The 22,465-nt window shown below is 41.8% G+C and overlaps 1 protein-coding gene across 1 annotated transcript in view; it reads right to left on the reverse strand.

The window, feature by feature from the left end:
- Positions 1–1,307: 1,307 nt before the first annotated feature.
- The window catches only part of trip12 (thyroid hormone receptor interactor 12), a 35,969-nt gene continuing 14,811 nt past the window's right edge, over positions 1,308–22,465 (reverse strand). The window contains 25 exon segments of the mRNA XM_079677122.1: positions 1,308–1,460; positions 1,615–1,771; positions 1,866–2,008; positions 3,502–3,653; positions 3,798–3,925; positions 4,431–4,630; positions 4,755–4,828; positions 6,776–6,933; positions 8,318–8,469; positions 10,091–10,282; positions 10,651–10,792; positions 10,893–11,067; positions 13,625–13,725; positions 14,827–15,034; positions 15,374–15,492; positions 15,622–15,850; positions 17,444–17,597; positions 18,167–18,323; positions 19,411–19,447; positions 19,450–19,527; positions 20,721–20,886; positions 20,972–21,040; positions 21,839–22,000; positions 22,091–22,183; positions 22,277–22,372. Coding sequence (XP_079533248.1) covers positions 1,323–1,460; positions 1,615–1,771; positions 1,866–2,008; positions 3,502–3,653; positions 3,798–3,925; positions 4,431–4,630; positions 4,755–4,828; positions 6,776–6,933; positions 8,318–8,469; positions 10,091–10,282; positions 10,651–10,792; positions 10,893–11,067; positions 13,625–13,725; positions 14,827–15,034; positions 15,374–15,492; positions 15,622–15,850; positions 17,444–17,597; positions 18,167–18,323; positions 19,411–19,447; positions 19,450–19,527; positions 20,721–20,886; positions 20,972–21,040; positions 21,839–22,000; positions 22,091–22,183; positions 22,277–22,372 — 3,480 coding nt within the window. The 3' untranslated portion in view covers positions 1,308–1,322.

The raw sequence follows: 22,465 nt of genomic DNA on the forward strand, positions 1-22,465 counted from the left end.
CATTTCAATACACCCTTAAAAAATGTCCTGACTCAGTTAAAAGTAGCATTACTGAATCGTTAAAATACTCCACCACAAGTCCTAGTTTCAAATTGAAATAAGTTAAAGTACAAAAGTATTAGCTTCAATTTGTTTTCAAGTAAAAAAAAAATTACTCATTCTGCACACATTTCAATATAATTTGAAACAGAAGTATTATTTGCTCAATGTACTCAAAGTATCAAAAGTAAAAGTTAGTGTCAGGCAGTTATCACTGTGTTGTATTATTGTCATGTTATCATCATTCAACAGTTTTTTATTTTAGATACAGGTTGATGAGTAAGTAAGTACGGTAAGTAAGAAATATATAAAAGTAAACAACAAAACAATAGAATAACTCACGTAAAGTACATTCATGTGAAAACAATATTTAAAGGTCACCTATCATGCTATTCTTAGGCAATAGCATAGGTCTCAGATATATACAAATATATAAAAAACATGTCTATGAAGTGTTTTGCTCAAAATACCAAACAGATCACCCATTCTAGCCATGCCTCATATCCTTCTCTTTCACTTCCTGTTTTAAAAGTGCTGATTTGGGGTATAAATAGACCCTCCAGAAAAAATCCTTGATTATGCGATTAAACATGCGGGGTTTTTATGCGGTGAAGTTGCGGGAAGTTGCGAAAAAGAATAGATTTTTTTTTTTTTATATATATTGGGCTGTCTTATTTATTCTCTCTCACACACAACCTGCTACTAACGTTAAACCCCTTTCCTATTCAATTAAACACATTCAATGTTTATTTATTTATTAGCTTTAAAAAAGAGGAGGGGGCTGAGCTCATGCGGGACCCGGCAGCTACTGTCTAAACTAAATACTGCCGTGATGAAACGCCATATCATGGATTATCAAGGATTCTCTCTGAAACAGTATGGAGCTCAAAGGCTTTCTCTCTTGCCGGTTATACCACAAGGTGAGTTCCTTTTTATTTCCTGCTTCTTCACACACATGCTCTCCAGTACAGGTTAGCTCTGAGTGTTAGCGATGCTAATGTAAACACCGACCATATTACGTCCAAAACAGTCAGGCATTGTTTCTGATAGCAACGTTTCTGATCGGGCCGTGGGTCCACATTTCAGATATTACGTCATATCGGACGCAAATCTGGATCAGCTCCGTTGTAGCCCCGTTTTTAGAGATTTGGTTAAAAGAGGGTTTTATTTTTCTGACGCTGCGTGAGTTCCCCGACACACCTTTATTTATAAAGGAATCAAAAAGTGCATTTTGCATGATAGGTCCCCTTTAAGTAGGGTACTTGTAAATGTACTTTGTTATGTTAAAACCAGTGTTTGAAAGTAACTGAGATGATCTGTACCTCGTTCTCATACTGGATCTCCAGCATGGCCCTGGAGCTACCCAGGTCCTGCATCACAGACTCAGCCTGCTTTAGCAGCTCGTCGCGGTTTATCGTCCTCTGAAAACACAACACAATGAAGGTTTAAGCCAAAAATAAACAGCAAAATGTTAACAAATACCATTATCAAAGCCAGAATAGTCACACAATGCAAAGTGCTTCAGATACAGTGACTCCATAAGATGCAACGGTCAAAGATGGCAACACATTTTACCTTCTTCCTGTCAAGACGTGGGGCCACCCTGCTGTCCTGAGAATCTGATTGGTTGATCTCAGGGTTTGTGTCCAGTAGACGCTGCATGGCTCTGTCCCGATCGAAGGCAGTGACGTAGAACAACATCTGCCGGGTGTCGAAGGGGAAGAAGAAAGGACTGTAGAGGAAGAGAAAGAATACTGTATGTTAGGACCATGCCAAACGTCAGCACCATTTATGTCCTGTTTTGGTGTAAAGTATAAAACACTTACCAGGTCTTTCCGAGCTCGATGAGCCAGGTGGGGATGTTCCCCGTCATGATGACCAGCGGGTCCTGAAGCTGTCGGTTAGCTTTGGCTGTCAGCTTACTGTTAATGAACTCACTGGTCGCGATGATTTCCTTACACACAGCATTCTGCAATAAAATAAATGTTACTTTTATATTTTCTGACACAAAATGACCACAAATGTAGCACAGCTAGCTTAACCTGTTGAGCCCTGAGCGTGTTTTTCAGGTCTCAGGCTCAAAAACTACATTCCCAGAACAAAGGACCATAACTTCACTTCTAAAAAAGGGAAAATTAATCATCTTTTTCTCAAAGCAATGATAAACCTGTGAGTTGGATGTAGAAAAGTCAGAATCAATATAGATGTTTTTATTTTAAAGTAAATTCAGATTGAACATAGTAAACTTTTAAATTGTAGTGTCCGTCCAAAATAAAAAACATTACTTATCGTGAAAACCACCTTTGAATGATGGGATAGTAGACTAAAAGCTTTAGGAATCCACACTATGACATATAATAAGTACTCTGTATCAAGATTGATGCAAAACAAGTTAAATTTGACCTTTTTAGAGAGATTTAGAAAAAAAAACCACTTCTTGGTGCATTTTTCATATCTATGACCCCACTCAGTCGATTTTGATGATTGACATCTATTTTTAACCGTTAGAGCCAATGGAATCGAGGGGAAGTTCCTAAAAATCCATCTAAACATTACCCATTGGTGAATGAGTGATGCGCAGCCAGCTGTCATAATCTCTGGTGGCTATCGTAGCAGCTAATATCAAATCTCAGTTATTCACATAAAAATGGAAAGATGGATTATCAGTAATCATTTCAAAGTGACACACACATTGGATTAACCATTGGATTAACCTTCAGCAGCGTTTTTATCGTTTTAATGCCATTGAACACAACTTTTGATCAGAACAACAGCAAAGGTAAGACAATGTCCCGTTTTTGCTCCGTAAAGTTCCGTGTTGTGATGTGTGTGTTCGCTTCCCCTGTCGCGAGTTCAGATCGCTCAGTGATGATACTGATACCTATAGAATCTGTGGAATCTCAGCTTGCTAATCGATATCTTGTTTGTGCAGATCCGATATTTAATAAGGGTATTTATACCTAGAGTTCTGTGCCAAGTGTGTTAGCATTTTTTCACTCAGGGCTCATTTAGACGCTTCTTGTGAGTCTTGTGTTTTGTTTCGGTAAAAATTGTTCGTTTCGTCAGTTAGCTGAGTTTTTTCCCGTTAAATGGGTATGACACATTAATAGGTTTTTAAATGTTAAGAAGCCCTGAGACACAGTTTCGTTTTCGCGGGGGCCTCCGGGTTGAACAGGTAAAAAAAAAAAAAAAGGGGGAGTTTAACAGAAAATCCCCAAAATATATTTTCAAACTCATTCCAAAGCATTCGATGTTAGAATATAGCACTACAGATGAGAGGAAACCACCTTTTAACTGTGGAGGGGGGGGGGGGGGGACACACACACACACACACACACTGTCCTTTAAGTGTTAAATCACCTTAATCTGGTGTAATGCTCACTCATAATCTCCATCAAGATAACGGGGCACACTCTCACACAAACACATTATTCTTGTGACTCTTTCGGAAAGGAGACTTACTTCATACAAGTAGAACCAGAATCTACTGATTGAGTGCAGGACCCTCAGCAGCAGGTTGACCTCCAAAGAGGGGTCTTCGAAGGTAATGTTCTCCGGTGGCTCCGAAGTGAGGTATGTCTCTAAGGGATTGACGACACTGGGACACACGCCGTCTGCAAGCGAAGGGAAACAAGAGTAGGAATTCAGTACACAGTTACCCATTTAGGATTGCTACGGATTTGTAAACATCCAAACCAGGAATCCCCGTGATACAAAGAACGTTGGGAGCTTCGCTGTGCGACGTTTCAGATGCTCACCATGCCACAGCTCATCCTGCTTCTTGGCGTTGCGAGGGGACGTCTTGGTGGGAGCAGTCTGGGCTCGGCCCCGCTTCCCACCCACAGCGTCTTTGCTGCCGTCCTCGTCCTCTCTCACAGGCTTATACCTATTAGCAAATAACACAGGTCGTTAAAGTGACTGATGAGAACGCATGACAGCTTTTACACCGGAAATTGTTAACTCTTTGGTGACCAGACTTTGGGTATCTGAACACTTTGAGTAGCACTTAGAATTTCAAATGATTATTGGCCTAACAAGTAGCTAGTTCATGTGCAAGAGTACATCTCAGCGACATGGTAATTATATCTGCATATAACCCTAATAATAATAATACATGTTATTTGTATAGCAGCTTTCATGGACAAAGCAACACAACAATATTAAAAAAAATAGACAACATAAAACAAAGACTATTCTAACGTACATTTTAAGACATTTGGTTTGACGTTTCAAGGACTGCCTAATGAGATTCAAACAAGCAAATCCCCCCAAAAGGTTGTTCTCTAAAGTGAAAGTGAGGGTTAAGTAAGATGCCACACAACTCTGTTTTACTGACTGAAGACTTCTTGTTTATCTCAAAGAACAAATGAAAATACAAAAAGCGTTTTTACCATATTGTGTGCGTTTTGGTCCAAATGCCAGCTCGCCCGAGTGGGTTTGCCTCGTCGTCCGTCGACTCTCGCTCCTCCTCCGCCTGCAGACTGTACTGCCTCACGGCCTGGTACACCGTCATGTTGTACGGCAGCAGGTGGTCACCGATGTAGAACTGTAGTCTGTGACGCACACTGCCCGAGTTCAGGAACTGCGCCGCCTGGGAAAAACATTGCTTTAATGATAGAACCGAATTTAAAGCAGGACTTTCAATACGCATCGAAACGCAGGATTAAGCGTGTATAGAGGGAAGACAAATCCTTATTTTGTACAAAATCACATACCAGTGATTCATCGATTTCATCATCTGAACCATCGTCATCGCTGTCTTCATCCTCTTCCCTGATTCGGCCGTACCCTGCACAAGAAGCAAGATTTAAAGTTAAGAAACGATGAATAAAACCATATATTTGACGGCTTAGTTGAATACTCGATTCTGATTGGTCAATTCAGAACATGTGACACGTTGTTAATACAGTAGTACAGACCGCTGTCAAGGCCAGTAGCGATCGTTGCTAAGGAGGATCAAGAAGGAGAAAGGAAGAAACACGATCATTGTTAACCCTTAGATGCACGAGGAGCTGGACCCCCCACTCTTCCACAAGTGGGTCAAAAAGGACCCGTATTAGAATAATGTGTGTTTTAATGCCATGTTTAAAAAAATATCCTCCTGGGACCCAAGGAAAAAAAGTGTCTTCCAATTTCCTTTTTTTTGTGATTTCCTACCTATTTAGGGTTAAAAAAAACATCTTGCAATTTAGACTTTTTTTATTTTATTTTTAAATGTTACAGTATGTCCACTGTAGAGGACGTCGGGACCATATTAGTTTGAAAAGACAGCCAAAATTAACAGACTATGTAACGTATTATGGTTATAGAGTGATATTAATATAATAATACATTCACCTTTATTTAAAACATGAATAGGTAATTGATCTGAACATTGCTGTTTATTTGGTCACGAAAAAACTAGTTTGGTTTTTGGTGAATCTTTCCAGATCTTCAAAGACTTTGTAGTCAATGTAGTGGGAAAAGTTGACTCCAGTCGGCACGGGCTGTAGGGTCATCTTGACTAGTTGTATGGATGTGGTCTCCCTTTGACCTGCTCATAGAAACAAAGCTTGCATTCCTGAGGCAACTCTCATTTTTCATGGCTCCACTTAAAATAAAAAGAACAATAAGACATACGTGCTACTCTTGGCCCACAGAGGGCCATGTCTTTCCAGCTCGTCCCTATCTGTCTCTCTCTCTGTATCTGTGCGCTCATGGAGCCTCCCGCATCTTTCCCCCCCTTCCATCTCTCTCATCATCTGAGAGCTCAAAATCTGAATCTCCCTGAACTATCTGGTACAGAAAATGTCTGCTTCAGTTCCGTCTCCTGCAACAATATTGAGTCATTAAGTCCATGAAGATGGTCCTGACGTCCACTAGAATGGACATTTATAAAAGGGCTGTTATTTGAAAACTTGAATTATTTAATTGCTTTCAGAACAAATGATATAGTTCCTCACATGTTAAGAAACAAGAACATATTTGATTTTCATGGTAAAAATTACAATTATTCAACAATATTTGACTTCCTGCTTCTATAACATTTTGTTTTTGGTATGCCAGCCATTTTGGATGAAAAGAAAGAGGAACTTCCCAGCATGCAATTTTAACCAATGACATATCACTGGAAAGACCAGGATGTCCTCTGTACAGTAAATCAGGGATTGATAGAGTAGCTCAAAAGAGTCAAAGGAGATGCATGTTAAAAAAATGTCCACTACAATGGACATTTTCAATGGGCTGGGTCCCAGGAGGATATCATGTATTATTATGATTATACTGAAAATAATCTTCCTGAGAGGTGTCACTTGTGATGTAGTCTGTGTGGTCCACAGTGAATGTATTGACAGCAACAGGTGATAAGAATCAAAGGATCCCATAGAAAATGCCTGCGGGTCATTTTTGACCCACTTATGGAAGCTTGGGGTAGAAATACAAAAACTACAATTTCTTAAAATGTAAATGTAAAACATGTTTTTTGAGGAATAGCTGGAATATGAAATGATTAAAAAAAATTGTAATTACAAAGATACTTCAAGAAAACCACCTCACCGGGTCAAAAAAGACCCACTTATGCATCTAAGGGTTAAGTCAATAAAATCATTTCAATTCATTTTGGGAGTCAAGTCGTATCTGGCCATGTAGTAAGCGGGATAATTACACGTTATCCCTTACTTAAGTACCGTTAAGTAACTCCCTGTTTATAGGAGCTGCTCATTCTGTATTAAAGCAGGCACACAGAACAGTCCCTCACCTCTGACTACCAGATATCTCTCGATGGCCTGCACCAGGGCCAGGGGGTCTATCTTCACAGGGCCGCCCTTCCACTGCTTCACATTAGTGCAGTCTGGGTGTCTCTGCAGCTGGCACTTCAGCTGATGTGTGTTGAAGAACTTCAGCGCCTGAGAGCCCCTGTAGAAACACATTCAAAAAAACACGTTAAAAAATATATATAAATCAAATATACTGTTTGCTAACTGAAAATAAGTGTTTGACAATGTTGGGGAATAATTAGCCCTGCATGTCCTCCTACGGCCTCTAACCAACCTTATTTTTTTTTCCACTTTTTTCTTCTTCTAAATGTATGCTATTAATAAAGGCGAATTGCCATATTCTTATACTATATTTATACTTTTGAATTGCACTGTTAAAATGCGGAAATATATACAATCTCAGCCTGTGCTCCTGACATCGCGTTCACTCACAGTCACGAACGCAAACGGCACGCTTCACCTCGTTTCATTCACCTCGCTTCATTCACCTCGCTTCACCCACAAAATGCCGAAAACTTCAGCTGTGTGGGACCATTTTAAATTGGATGACGGTAAGAAGAATATGTGCCAAATATGCGATAAGGAACTGGCCTACCACGGTGGCACAACAACTATGTAAAGTCACCTGGATGCTGTAAGTAGTAGCCTAGCTTAGCTTAGCTGTTGTCAAGTTGCCATGATGAAGCTGCTTTATCCGCCATTTAAACAGTAACGTTACACATGATAAAAACATGCACTTGCTTTGCATGGACATTTTTGGAACATCTGGGGCTAAGGCAATTATTGGCATAAAGTTGAGTAGCTCAGCCTAATAATAACTTGTGTCCATAGTTGCATCCCCACGCATCAACATCCTCAACAATACAGCAGACCCTACAGTTACCCTACAGAGGACACATTTAGTTTGAATGTTTGCGAGTACTGAGACAATAAATAAATATAAATTGTAATAGTATGCTCCTTCTGCGCTTCTGCTTAACAGCGTGTTGTCAGGTGTCTCGGATTCGGAGCGTGTTATGAAACCTTATACAAATATACAAGTCTCTCCGCACTGAATATTCGAATATTCGCTGCTGATTACTACCGAATATCCGGAGCCCGAAAAATGGTATTCGGGACAGCCCAACCAGTTCATGACCGGGCATCTCTGTCAGAGATAGTTATTGTTGTGGGACACCTGGAACACATCCTTCTCAGGGTGTAGATGACCCCGAGCCATAAGAGACAACAAATGTGATTCAGTGTCCTCAGCTGTTTAGTCTATCTATTGAAGAATGTTGATTATTACACTCTGAACTAGTTAAAACCTGGAGCTACAGGAGGGGTCTTCAGAATTGATGTGGTCAACTCGTGGCCCGTGACATGTCTTGTGAATTCTCCGGCCGACGCTCCAAATAAACCGTCAGTGTTTGCCATCAAAGCTCCAGCTCTCCATCGTGTCTCTTTGAGTCCTGACTCCACTTCAGAACTTTCCCCCACAGACAATAAAGTTATTTAAAAACGTATGAAACAAATCTGCACACCTGCTGCCATTGCCGTTGCCACTGGGGAAATCATGCACTTTGACAGGAAACTGCTCCATTTGGCTCAGGCAGCTGTTCATTTTGTGCACCAGTGCCAGGTAAGGAGCGTTCTCTGTCGGGTCCAGACGACCTGCCAGCTCCATGCCTGGAACCTACAAACCAAACAACCAAACAAACAGGGGGGGAAATATTACAACATAATTCTGAATATTGAGAAAGTTATCACTTTCAGATGTCAACAGTTTTAAATGTGTTTTTGGTTAGATGCCTGAAATAAGGCCTGTGGTTAACAAAAGCTATAGACATTTATAAATGGTGTTCTATTACATTAAATCCTTCAGTAAATACCCCATTGGTAAAGGTATGAATTTTTTATTAGGTAAATAGGGCGATTTCTAACAAGTGTCTAAATAAGAAGACTGGATAGGATAAGCTGCTTTTAGCTTGGCGGTGGTGACAAACATGTAGTTCCTTTATAGCCCAACGCTAATTTGTTCAACTGTTATGAAAGTGGTGTTCATATAGCCCCGGTATTAAACTGGCCCCGGGGCTGAATTATTAAAGACCGTGGTACCTTTAAGCTCCGATGTTATCAGTCTTTTTATCGGTGTACAAAAATATATGTCACATGTATCATTGCTACACAGACATTATATTGCGGTTTTAGTTTCGCCAACAAAAAAACTGCAAAATGCGTCTATGATTATTTTTTGTATTTTCGATCTTTCCAATCCAGACGAGAGATCTCTCTCTCCGCCTGTGTGCAAGGGGGCGGGGCAGTTTACACACAAGCAGACTACATGCAGCAACACACACACACACACACACACACAGGAGATGGCGGAGAGAACGCGCTCCGAGGTGTGGTTAAACTATACCCGTCTCAATGTGGACAATGCTCGTTACCTAAAGTGCAATAAGAGTTTAGCATGTAAGGGCGGTAACACGAGCAATTTGTCTAAACTTTTAGCAAAAGTGCTCCACATTCAGACGGAGGAATGCACCGGGTTCCACTGTCTTTCTAGTAGCTCTGTAGCCCCGTCCACGAGTAACGTTTCCACGTCAGGTGTTATGTATGCTAGCAGCAACACACGGAGTTAACTCAATTATACAAACATGGGTTCATGATGTGGTAACTGAGTTATTTATTTTTGTTACAGTTTCAGCTATTCTGTTTACAGTTCTGTCATCAGATTATTTAATACGATTTGCATTGTTGTTTCTTTTGATGTGAAATATTATGTATTTCATTTAAATAAAAAGCAATGTTAGTTTTTTTCACAATTTGTTCAGTTAGTTTACCTTTTTCTCTCCAAAAGAACCGATAAAAGTACCTTTAAAAGACCGGATAGATAAGCGGTAGCGAGTATATATAAGCAGGATAACCTTAACGATATTACATTATTATTACTTGATAGACGCTTTTATCCAAAGCGACTTACATACTCAATACTGTGGGCAACCCCCACAGGAGCAATTTGGGGTGAAGTGTCTCAGGGACACAACGACATGCTGACTGCAGCGGGGTTTGAACCTGTGACCCCCTGATCCGAACACCAACGCACAACCCACTTCGCCACACACCGCCACACACCGCCCCATCCCTATGTTCATTTGTGGAGATGTTTCTGCTGAACAAAACATGCAAGTATCAAACTTGTTTGCCACAGAGCTTATTTTCAGAAGTTTTCCCAAAACCCGTGGAATTGCTAACTTCAGGGTCGCCCAACAGAAATAGCAGCACTCTCTATAAAGCGTGATCAGGTCTCTCACCGGACAGCCAGCGAACACGTGGAGGAACCTCTTGAGCCGGACGTCGCGGCTGAGCAGCTCCCTGTCGCTGCTGGAGGTCAGGTAGACGAGCAGCTGCTTCACCAGCCCGCTGTGCTGGATCTCAAAGGACGACACGTCGGACTCTGATACAATACTGGAGATCTCCACCAGGCACTCGATGCCACCGTCCACCTGGTACAGAAAACACATCATCAGAAAGACGTCTTAATACTGGCGTCAATTCAATACAAATTCAGTATCTGTATTTCTCTATTCATCACAAGCGCTGTGATATATTTGCGTTTTTTTCAGCTCTGCGTCTGCCATTCTCGTAGCTTCGTCTTGCGTGTTTACGATCTGGTGGCTACGTTTTTATAGAGCTTTAGCCCCAGAAACGTCACGAACACGGCAGAATGAGAAGACAAGAGAACATACAGACAGAGGGCTATGCAGATACGGACAGCACCACACATTGTGCCCTTAGCAATCTCCACAAGAACAGCAATACGTATGGAATGTAAGTGGATGAATGTTTGCCGTTGAATCGTGTGAGGCGTTACCTGCAGGTTGAGCTGCTCCGTGGCTGTGCAAAGTCTCTGGAGTACATTCAGTGCGGGGTTGCTGCCATCCACATTTTCAGAGCTGAAGTAGCGCTCCACAAACTTACTGGCCGTTTCTTTGATCCAGGCTTTTATTTTGTCTCTGCAAACAAAAACAAAAATCTCAATTACTTATGGTGATCAATCGCAAGAAACAAGAGCACCACAGTTTGGATAAAACCTTCCTCGTTGACTCATCGTACCTGTTATTTGAAATTGAGTCCTTGGGCGGGGCCCTCGCCAGCCCGCTGACCCCCGCTGTGCGCGACGGCTCTGAATTGGCGTTGTTGGTCTGGGCTCCCAGCTTGCCCCAGGTCTTTGGGTTAAGACTGGCCAAGAAGGAGGATTTGGGGGACTGAGTACTGGTGGGGCTCTTGGCTGTAAAGGAAGGGAGATTACAGAGGTTGAGAAACACCACAAAATGACATTTCAAATCTTGATGATTCAGGGCTGTGCAATTCATCGTATTTTAATCTCGACAATTATTTTGCTGCATTCCCTTTCGCAATGATGCTCTCAATTTGTCTTATAGATCCTTCTCCGCCAGGTTGAGTTGTGACTTCAGGTCTGTTTAATAAATCCATGTAAAAACACGTTACAAGGGAAGCTTTAGTTGCCGTGTCTTTATTCTCCGTGCCTAGCGTACAGTCGACTTTTGCTAACTCGTCAAGCTGGAGCCTCTTAGCTCGCTACTTCCGGTTTACGGATAAGGGGTTACCCAAATAATAATACATTACATTTATAAAGCGCTTTTCCTGGTGCTCAAAGCGCTTACAAGCAAGTAAAACAAAATAACAACAAAAGTAGAAAGTGCTAAGGTAGGAGGAATAAGGGCAAGGGGTTATTCGATTAGGAGTTGAAGGCAAGAGTGAAAAGGTGAGTTTTGAGGGATTGTTTGAATGATGTGAGAGTGATGGCGGATCTGACGTGGCTGGGGAGGGAGTTCCAGAGTGTGGGGGGAGGCTGCTGCGAAGGCCCTGTCCCCCCAGGTCCGGAGCTTTGTCCTGATGGGCTGCAGTAGGTTAGCTTCAGCAGACCTGAGGCGACGGGTGGGGGTGTGTCGTTGGATGAGAAATAAGAGTACTGCGTCTAGTGGGGGCGGACTGGGACAAGAAATCAGCCCGGGACTCTCGACCGGCCCACTTCGGTACCGCTAGGAAATTGTCAACGGGGGTGCGGGGGGATTCTAGTGACTTATCCGACCGGCCCACCTTGGTACCGCAACTGGTGTAGCAGTATAATTAAACATTACAGGTTGTGAGTGACATTAGATATCATATTTATATATGTTTAGTAGGTTGTGGAAGTGCGCTCCAAAATATTTGTTTATCTTCTTTATTGGTATTTATTATTTTGATATTATTTATTTAAATGTAGTTATAAAACGGACAAGTCAAATCAAGCAATCTGATTGGTTCTTAGCCGTGATAAAATGAGCGTATATCACGGGTAGAATTGTAGTTACTTTTTACAAGTCATGTATCCCTCCGCGTCTGAGAAAAGCTACAACCGTTACAGCTGTTACATTACGTCCGTTACGAAACTAACTAACTAACTAACAAAGCTTAAGATGGAAAAATGTAAGGTTAACTTGTTCGCGTCGTAACGAACCGCCCCTTAGCTTTGATATAATGCCCATATACCAGCCTGTCGTGAGCTATTGCTTAAATATAAATGTATAATTTTATTTTTGTATTGGTTTATCAGTTGAATTATACTTATAACGTTCAGGGTATTAAATAGTTCAAAACATACTGTTCAAATGATTATTTTAATTAGTTTTTAAGATCAATAAATTGATGTTTCCAAAGTCAATGAATAATCGTATTTAATAAACGTGATATCAATATTGACCAGAAGTAATCGTGATTATGATTTTTGCCATAATCGCACAGCCCTATGATGATTCACTGTACTCCAATAGTAGGGATGGGTACCGCAACCCGGTTTGAACGTGTGCCGGGGCTACATTTTTAAAGATCGTGGTATCGATAAGCTCTGGTGTTATCAGGTTTGCTATCTGTACTGGAGAATTAGGAAAATAGATTTCTGATTTATAATTGCTACGAAGCACATTTTAGGTGTCCATTTCTAATTTGAAACATTTCCTTAAAAAAAAAATTACAAAAATAACCGTTAAGAATACCACTAAAGAACTGGATCGATGAACAGTATCGGTAGGAGAAGCAGAACAGGGCAGGAATCCTGAAGTCAAATGTAATTCCCTTTAAGACCTTTTCTAAGACCCTTTCCATACATTTTAAGACCTCATTGCTACTGAGTTCTCACCGGTTACCTTGGCGACACACTTTCTCACATTGACTATATACAGTATTGATTGTCCTTCCTCCTTATCTTCCAACCATTTGGACGCAGACTTACATTTCCCCATAACGATGTTGTTTAACAACCGGCGTAAACGGACCTTCGCGCGCTATCAAGCAGTGAGCGCGCGAAGTCCTGTTCAGATGACGTCAAATCCAACGGGATGCCATAAATAAACTACACAGAATCACACTACACAGCTACGCAATGATTACATTCAGGCAGACTGTAGAATACAACCTCTTTGGACAATTTATATACTTATTGAAAACAAGCTACAAAATGTAAAACCTTGGAAAATGCCGTTTAATACTTTTTTTAAATTTCCGCTAAATTGATTTATCAACTTCTAAACTTTTTAAGACCCCGCGGACACCCTGTAGAACGGTGAACATCTTAACAATACCCATTCCTATTCAAGAAACATCAAAATGTAATTACTGAACAGCAATTGAATCTGCTGTCAATCCAACATTGAACAACTTGCACACAATAGGTCAGTAAAAAACTATGATATAACTGAACGCCACGTCTCTAAAAGGTCTTCTTTAGAGGGGACCTTTGAAACAGCAGACACTCAAACAGGGACAGCAGCAGCACTTGAACTCACCCTGATTGTCTACTTTATCATCGTCTCTTGGGGGAGAGTATTTAGGTCTTCTAGGTCCTCTTTTGGGTAACCGTTTCCTCTTCAGGACGTCACTTAACCGCCTAGAAGGAGGAAGAAAATTATTACTACCCTGCTCTTGGGTAACAAAGAGCATTATAGTAACAAAAACAACTCTTTGCCCTTCCATTTAAAAAAACAAAACATTTGACAAACACACATCAGTCAACATTCTTATCCGTTTCAGGGTACTGAGGATTCATTTGTGTTAACTCTGCTATATTTTAATGAGGTCTCTACTGTACTTCAGAGAGAATTACAGAGCTAGTTATAGAGTGGCACAGTGACGCGTCCTAAAACCAGGAAGTAAACTCCTTCCGGTTCCTTCGTCAAAAAACCAATGCAATTTCTCCATAGGAGTTTGGAAAATAGCTGTAAATAAGATCTGTGGTTGAAAAACATTTAAGAAACGGATCCCGTTTTGTTCAGCCAGATAATCTCCACATGTCTACCATACTTTTATCATTTTATAATCCTAAATCTAGTCGCCAGAAGCAAAATGCTAACGTTATGCTATAAAGGAACTACAGCAGGGTCGCTGCTTCAACGTCACGCCAACTTAAGATCCATATTCAAAACTACAGATTCTAAATGGTACAAGTTGAAGCGTTTGTTTGAACAGTCTGCAGGAGGCAGGTTCTTGCTTTCAAGCAGAACAGGGCAAACACACTTAGAGGAGTGTTTACGTGTTCGGTGTAATGACGTACAACGTCCTCGACAACTTCTGTAGTCCTATTCAGCCACTCGGTAACAACCATCGTTTCTCAGACACGTCAACTCTTCAGAAATCACCAGTGGGCTCACTGCTGATGGATTTAATGTCGTAGAACAAAACGTGATCCGTCTCTTCCATGTGTCTCAACCACAGACCTGATTTCCAGCTATTTTCCTAAATCCTATGGAGACATCCTGTTGCTTTTTGCCAAAGGAACCAGAAGTGGTAAAATGCTAACTTACTTCCGGTTTCCGGACGCGTCATTGCGGCACTCTATTAGCGACACAAACTGTTGGTAACGCAAGGAGGATGCAGATGTAATTTGTGTTTAAGAGAGTTTCCAGCGTGAGATTAACACTGGATCTGTGTTCGAAACATTTCTTGTGTCTGCGGACGGGTAAAGTAAAGCCACACATGCTCACACACTCACCCCTGTGGGCTGAGGTCCAGGGAGTCGTCCATGCTGTGCTGGAAGCTGGGCGAGCCCAGGTCAGGAGTTGCATTGTTAGCAGATGTAGTGGATGCAGTGCTGATGGTGGTCGTGCACAAACTGGCAGTACCACTGGGGCAAGCCTTTGGGGGACTAGTGACTAGAAAGCTCTCAGACTCGGACAGGTTCTTCACCTGGTGCATCACACCTGGAGGAGGAAGCAGAGAGACAAATGTTAGAAATGGTCTCAAGCTTTTAAAGACATAGCATATTGGAACGGGCTAAGAAAAACATTTTGAAATGCACTGGAAAGGAAAACACTTACAGCGACAAACTTAAACATGTTAACTAACAGCAGGAGAACTTTGTAGGCTTTAGATAGGGGAGACATTCATGTGTCCCCTGTGGAATGGGATGTCTAGATGGACAAATAAGTACCACGCTCTATTTTAGGGTTGATCCAAAAATGACAACGATTTGCAAGTGGAAAGATTCTGCTTTAAACAATGAGATTTCTAACAAGGTGCTCCATGGGGTTATACACTACCTTCTCTCCTGAAATAAACACTGAAGACATCAGGCAGCTTCTGCATGAGGATCTCAGCCATCTGCAGAGACCCCACTACAATCTTCAAGTCCTGGCTGGACAGCATGGAGGCGATGTGACTGGGACGAAAACAAGAATAAGTCCATTTATTTTCAATTGAAAGACTTACTTGTTTTTCCTTTGTGTCTCCATCGTGCATCAGATCCTGCTTGTAATGTTAGTTAATAATAGCTTGAAGCTGTTGTTACCTGGACACAGAGTGGTTCCTCAGCACATCCTTCAGCAGCTCTGCATCAGCAAAGAAGATGATCCTGAGGATGGCTCTAAGGCACTTGTGTCTGACAGCAGGGCCGGCTGACGAGCTGTACACCTCGTACAGGACCCCGAACAGAGTTTTGATAAAGCACTTTGCCAGCTCGGGGTCATCCTTCATCAACTGGGCTCGTGCGTCCTCTCGACGAACCTCCTGGTGACCCCCTGCAGACGGACAGCAAACAGATCACAATTACTCTCTAAATCACGGTGTCACAACACAGAATCTGGATGGAGAAGCTGCGTTACCCCTAGATTCCACCGGGTCCGTTCACAGCGATCGCGGCCACTCTAGTCAATGGGTGCTATTCCACCAGACACGCCGCATTACGGCTAGAAGCGTCCCAGAAGCGTCTCGGCGCTGGGCTCCGCTAAAAATAGGCTGCTGGTTTATTTTCGACGCGAGGCGAGGCGTTGCATAGCGCCAGGCAGGAAGTGGACCGGTCAGAGCATCCAGTCGATCCCCAAAATAAACAATTTTTTTACAGACCCTGTCCCTCCGTAGTCTTTCAAGTAGGAGGAGAAATGCCACGGTGTAAATTATATATAGAATAATTATGATGATGAATGCATTTTTTAACCACTAAAATACATCAACACATCTTTCATTCATGTCGTTTACAACTGGACTATTACAATTATTATTAACTTTGTCTGCACAAAAGTAGCCTGTCCAGGAAATATGCCCAAATCAACAAAAACTGCGAGCCGGCAGAAGACGCTCCGCTTCTGAAACGGTTGGGTATGACGCTGGAGGAGGTCGGAACAAAACCGTGGCGCAGCTGTAACGCGGCGCAGACGGAGCCGGTGGAATCCCGGGGTGACACACATGAGGTTCACACATGCACACAACTGGAAAAAAACACTTCAACAGACAGACTGCAGCTCTCGCTCCGTCTCAGATTAATCAGCTGTAATCTCTCCCTTAGCGAAGGAAAAACTGACATCAACTTGCAAGAATGCAAGGAAGGTGCAACGACTTGTAGGCCTGTCGCGATAAGCAATTCATTGACTTATCGTACGATAAATAAAAATGAACTCGATAACTTTTCTGACCTCGATAAATTGCCATTTACATGCGTGTTTGTTTACATAAGGAAGTGACCAGCATTTTAGCCAGGGTCTGCCGGCAAGGCGCGCTGTGAGGGGCGGGGCTCACACACAGCCAAGTCAGAACCCTCCGCGTGCAGCAGCGTAGCAGCCAAATGAATAATATAGAGACGAGCAGGAGACAACGTGTGACTTACTCGAGGGGAATTTGAAGTTAAATGGAATTGGTTGCAAAACCCAACGCTATCTCCGGTGTGGGAATATTTTGGATTCAAGCCAAATCAATGAGGCGAACCTACGGACTGGAATGAGCAGGGCGGTGTGTCGCATTTGTTTTAAAAAGGTTGCAACAAAAGCTAGCAATACGACCAACCTTAAACTGCACCTGAAACACAACCACCCCATTCCGTGTTCCCAGCTGGGAGCAAACACGGCCGCTGGAGATGGAGAGCCCCCACCTTCCCGGCAATATTATCGTTTATCGCAATAATTTCCGTCAAAATGTAGCGTCCAACAAAATGAATTATCGTGACAGGCCTAACGACTTGCACTCATTAAGTGTGTGTCGATGTACACGATAAACAAATTACAATGCTGAAGTTCACCTAAAGAATAACCAACCTATGAGAGTGAGAGAAAGATGTTAAGATTAAGTACGACACACTGTCATCTTCACACACATCTCTGGTCTGAATAGATGTGCATTACCTGTGTTGGGGTTGGCAAGAGGATTGGGTTTCCTCTGGATACCACGTGCTGTTCCTGTGTCTTCATTGATCTGCTGCATAGAGTTAAAGTCAATTGTGTACACACGGCCCAGGGTTGACAAGCTGATCTCATCCTCCCCGTTCTGGTGTGCTGTCTGCAGGGCAAGATAATCACCAGATACACCCAGCATCAGTATCCCAGGCCGATAAGCCCCACATTTGTGTGTGTGTGAGTAAATGTATTGAGAGATGCTCATACACAGTAAATAGACTGAATTTCAAGTTATGCAAAATGTCAATATTGTTGTGTGTGTAAGAGGTCCAAAATGACTGAGTTTTAATATTATTTTAATTTTTTATATTTCAACTAGGGCTGTGCGATTATGGCAAAAATCATAATCACGATTATTTTTGGTCAATAATCGATATGACGATTATTAAAAACAATTATCCATTTACTGTGAAAACATCCATTTATTTAAGGAAAAAAAATGGGAACAATATGTTTTTAACAGTTGATTTCCCTGAACTTTAAGTATAATTCAACTGAAAAACCAATAAATTAAAAATAAAATAATAATAAAAAATAAAAACAATCGTTTTATTTATCGAGATTAAAATACGATTAATTGCACAGCCCTAATTTCAACATTGATGATATATATTGATGTATTCAAGCATTTTGAGGTGTAAGCGATACACAGAGTGGGAGATGGATATATACCTCAATAATTCGGCTGTCGATGCGGTTGTAGGGATGCCACAGTCCGCGGTCGTCCCTCCACTGCCAGATAGCGCCCTCTGTGGTCTGAGCGCTGCCCTTCTTCAGCATCACATCCACCGCGAAGATGCCCTCTCTGGGAAGGCAGGGCATCAGCTCACTGCAGGGAGAGGAGGGGGTTAGAGAGAGATATACAATGTTGTCCAATTGATCATTTTTCTTTAACCCTTAGATGCATAAGTGGGTCTTTTTGGACCCGCTGAGGTATCTTTGTAATTACATGTTTTTATATTTTCATATTCCAGCTATTCCTCAAAAAACATGTTTTGGATATCATGCCATTCACATTTAAATTTTAAGAAATTCTAGTTTTTGTATTTCTACCCCAAGCTTCCATAAGTGGGTAAAAAATGACCCGCATGCATTTCCTCTGGGAACCTTTGATTCTTATCACCTGTTGCTGTCAGGAATACATTCACTGTAGACCACACAGACTACATCACACGTGACACCTCTCAGGAAGATTATTTTACACAGCAATATCTGATACCTGTCAGTATAACAATAATAATAATAATAATAATAATAATAAATTATATTTGTATAGGGCTTTTCAAGGACTCAAAATTGCTTTACAATATAAGGGAAGGTTAGGGTGGGGGGTATAGGACTATCACACTAGATCAACCGGCATGGATTGATGGGGGGTGGGCTATGATTAGAGAAGAGGAGAAGAGATGAGTTTGAAAAGGGACTGGAATACTGTGAGGGTCTCAGAATAGCGGAGATCTTTGCATCAATATGTTCAAAACGTTTTTTGAAAATGTAAAAAGAAAAAAAGTGATTTTTCTTAACCAAAATGACGAAAATGACAAAAATGGCATAAAAACACGTTATTCTAATATGGGTCCTTTTTGACCCACTTATGGAAGAGTGTAGGGTCCAGTCACTCGTTCATCTAAGGGTTCAACTATTTGACTCAAATGATTATCTTTGTCAATCGAGTACTGCGGCAAAACTCTTGTATCCGTGTCTACAGGACACGGAGAAGCTGAACTAACATTTGTGGCACATATTATAATACAATTAACTCAGCTGACACCGTGGGACATATCTACGGGAGCTGAGTATGTTGCCTAAGGACAGTGTAACACTTTGACAGCAGGGCCTGGGGATCAAACCACTAACCCTCTGACCACCCCCCCCCCCCCCCCCCCCCAGGTTGATCATAGGTGAATAGATGTTACCATATGAGGGAGGTCAGTTCGTAGAGCTCCTGGGGCTGCGGGGTACCAGTTCAATCTGCTCCTGGCAGCTGCCGTTTGATGCACCACACAAGAGGAAACGCAGAGTTTCTGCTATGTCTGTTGAGAAGTGAAAGGTCAAACAAACACATTTATGTTATTACCAAGCCTGTTGTACATTTCAAATACATCCAGATGATTCAAATGACTTAACACGAGTATGAAATGCTTCATCATGTACTGTGGGATGTCTAAGCTTCAGCATGTGCACCAACACACAAGATACCGCTTTTTAAGAATGATTAATATAACAATTACAGGTATTTGCTTTGACAATACTAGCCGAGTTACTTATTGATAGCAAGACCTTTATCACTGTGTAACGCTGACTGAAAGGTCATTGTCTCATTTCTAACATTTCCAAAGACTTGAGACCTGGAATACATTTGCTCACGTTAAAGGTGGGGTAGGTAAGAAAGGAGAAACCAGCTCGAGTGCGCTAGAATTTGAAAGTAAGCAGCCGAAAAAAATCTGGCCCTTCCTTCAGAGCCCCTCCTCCAACACACATGAACGCGCACATGACCAATGAGGGCACGAGATGAGTTTGTGCACAGATGGAAGGCTGACAGGCAGGTAGGCCATCCAGTTACTTTAGCCGGGCCGGCTCAGATGATTGGTCATGCTTTTTACAGCGCCACGGCTTCCACAGATGAAATATTTGTATGGATTTATTGTCAAAGCATTTAATATTCATTGCTATCGAGATGTTAAGAGCATTCCATGGAATATAACAAAAAGTGTTTCTGAAGTGAATTACCTACCCCACCTTCAACTGAACTTTCTGATTAATTTCCAGCTGCAAACCAATTAAAAGGCTACAATCTCTAGTAACTGATAGGGCTGCTCGATTATGGCAAAAATCATAATCTCGATTATTTGGGTCAATAATTGATATCACGATTATTAAAAACGATTATCCATTTACTTTGAAAACATCCATTTATTGCAAAAAATGTTGAACAGTATGTTTTGAACAGTTTATTACCCTTAACTTTAATTATAACTCAACTGAAAAACCGCAAAAAATTAAATTAAAATACACATTTAAAAAAGAAAAGAAGAAAAAATCGTTTTATTTCGATGATATAGTTTTCATAATCGTTGCAAGCCAAAATCGTAATTGCGATTAAAATACGATTAATTGAACAGCCCTAGTAACTGAGCACGACAACGCCCTGTGTAGTGAGAACATACAGTGCAATTGTATGCTATATTCTCGTTTGAACATTTGCTTGTGTGTGTCTGTTACTCACTCTGTTTCATAAGCTGGACTGCCAGGCAGGGGCAGTTGGAGCACATCAGGGAGAACATGCGCACCACCATGATGAACATCCCCGAGCTGAGCACCGGAGGCGTCACCACCAGCAGCTGCTGGATGTTGGTCAGCAGGTCACGGGACGCCACCTCCTGCAGAAGGTTCTGTGCGTACACAGTAATATTGAACGTCGGCAGTTCGATAGCAGTCAACACAAACACAGCAAACAGTGTGGCAAGTCTTACAAACCTCCTCGTGCTGAAAGTTGTCCACCAGTCTGGCGAAACAGAGGCAAGTGCTTTCCACGGATTTTTTATCCTGAAAGAAATGTTTAGGAACATAGCCATTAGTGAATCTCTACAATAAGTTATCCTGAAAGAAATGACTTGATTCCAGTTTAAAGGACAACAGCAATTGGAAAATAGATGGACTGAGTGTTCAACTAGAACAATTCTTATCTGTCTTTTATTCTTCAGACAAGCTCATGTGACACCTCAGTGGCTCTAACTACAAAACTATTTCAAGTGTTTCTATGTTACGATCAAACACGAAAAGATTGAGGCAAAGCTACATTTTTATGCCTACAGAAATCCAGCTGTGTGACTTACAATCTGTTTCTGTTATGCAACTGTGGCATTATTTACTCCTCATACAACTTCTACAAACTGAGCCAGAGTACATCAGTGCAGATCTTTGTGATGGGAACATCTATCAGCAACAACTGTTGATGTAGTTCCTGGCAAACTGAACTGTGTACATTCAACACATGACTAAGCACACAGGTCATACAACATTTATCCTCTCTTTATCTGTATATGATCTCCATTTAAATTGACATGTTACACAATGTTCCATCCCCTACTTCCTTCATGCGATTAAGATGCTGTTTGTATCGGCTTTTCTTTCAGTGGTCATATAAATGTACAGAGCTAATAAGAATGGTACACGCAGGCCTTGTTCCCTCATTGAAGTAAAAACAATGAACAAACCCATTAAGGTATAACTTGGCTTCTTATTTCCAACATGTTTTTCCTGGAATGAGAACTCCACTAGAGTCGAACCCCTGCTGTGATGGTGTTGCATTTTATACTTGTGTGACTTGGAGAATCAACGCACCTGGTGTGTGAGTCTCTGAGTCAACAGTGGCAGAGAATCAGCAACAAAGTGGAACTCGTCTGGAGTGATGCTCTGGCAGCAGTTGGCTGCGATGGCCAGGGCGTTCCTCTGAGCGTTGATGCTGAAGAACTCCAGGTACAGCAGGCAGTCAGCGAGGCCCCCCTGTGAGCAGGACATGAAAACAGTGTTGCTGAGCGTCATTGTGGCGGACAGACAGGACAATTTAAGGGGGAAGACAAAAAGGACACTTACAGCCTGCAAAATGGCTTTGCTGTGTCGCCTTGACAACATCTCCAGGGCGGTCAGGGCCTGCTCTGCTACGTCAATGAACTGGATAACCTGCAGCTGCACACACCGAGGTGGAACAAGGCATTAGCATATCAAAAAGACACCGTTGCAAATGAACAAGCGATCGAGGACAGATAGGTGGTGTCTTACCTTCTCCAGGAAGACAGGGATCGCATCGACCACCACAGCAGAGGAGCGGGGGAGCGCCTCCATCATATACGTGAGTGCACGAGAGGCGTGATTCATCTGCGGGCACGGATCACACGCATGAATAAACAGGCATTACAAAGGATAGAAGACAAACAATGAACAATAATTAAAGAAATATCATTAATACTC

Source organism: Notothenia rossii, assembly GCF_949606895.1.
Source record: "Notothenia rossii genome assembly, chromosome: 4".
Lineage (NCBI taxonomy): Eukaryota > Metazoa > Chordata > Actinopteri > Perciformes > Nototheniidae > Notothenia > Notothenia rossii.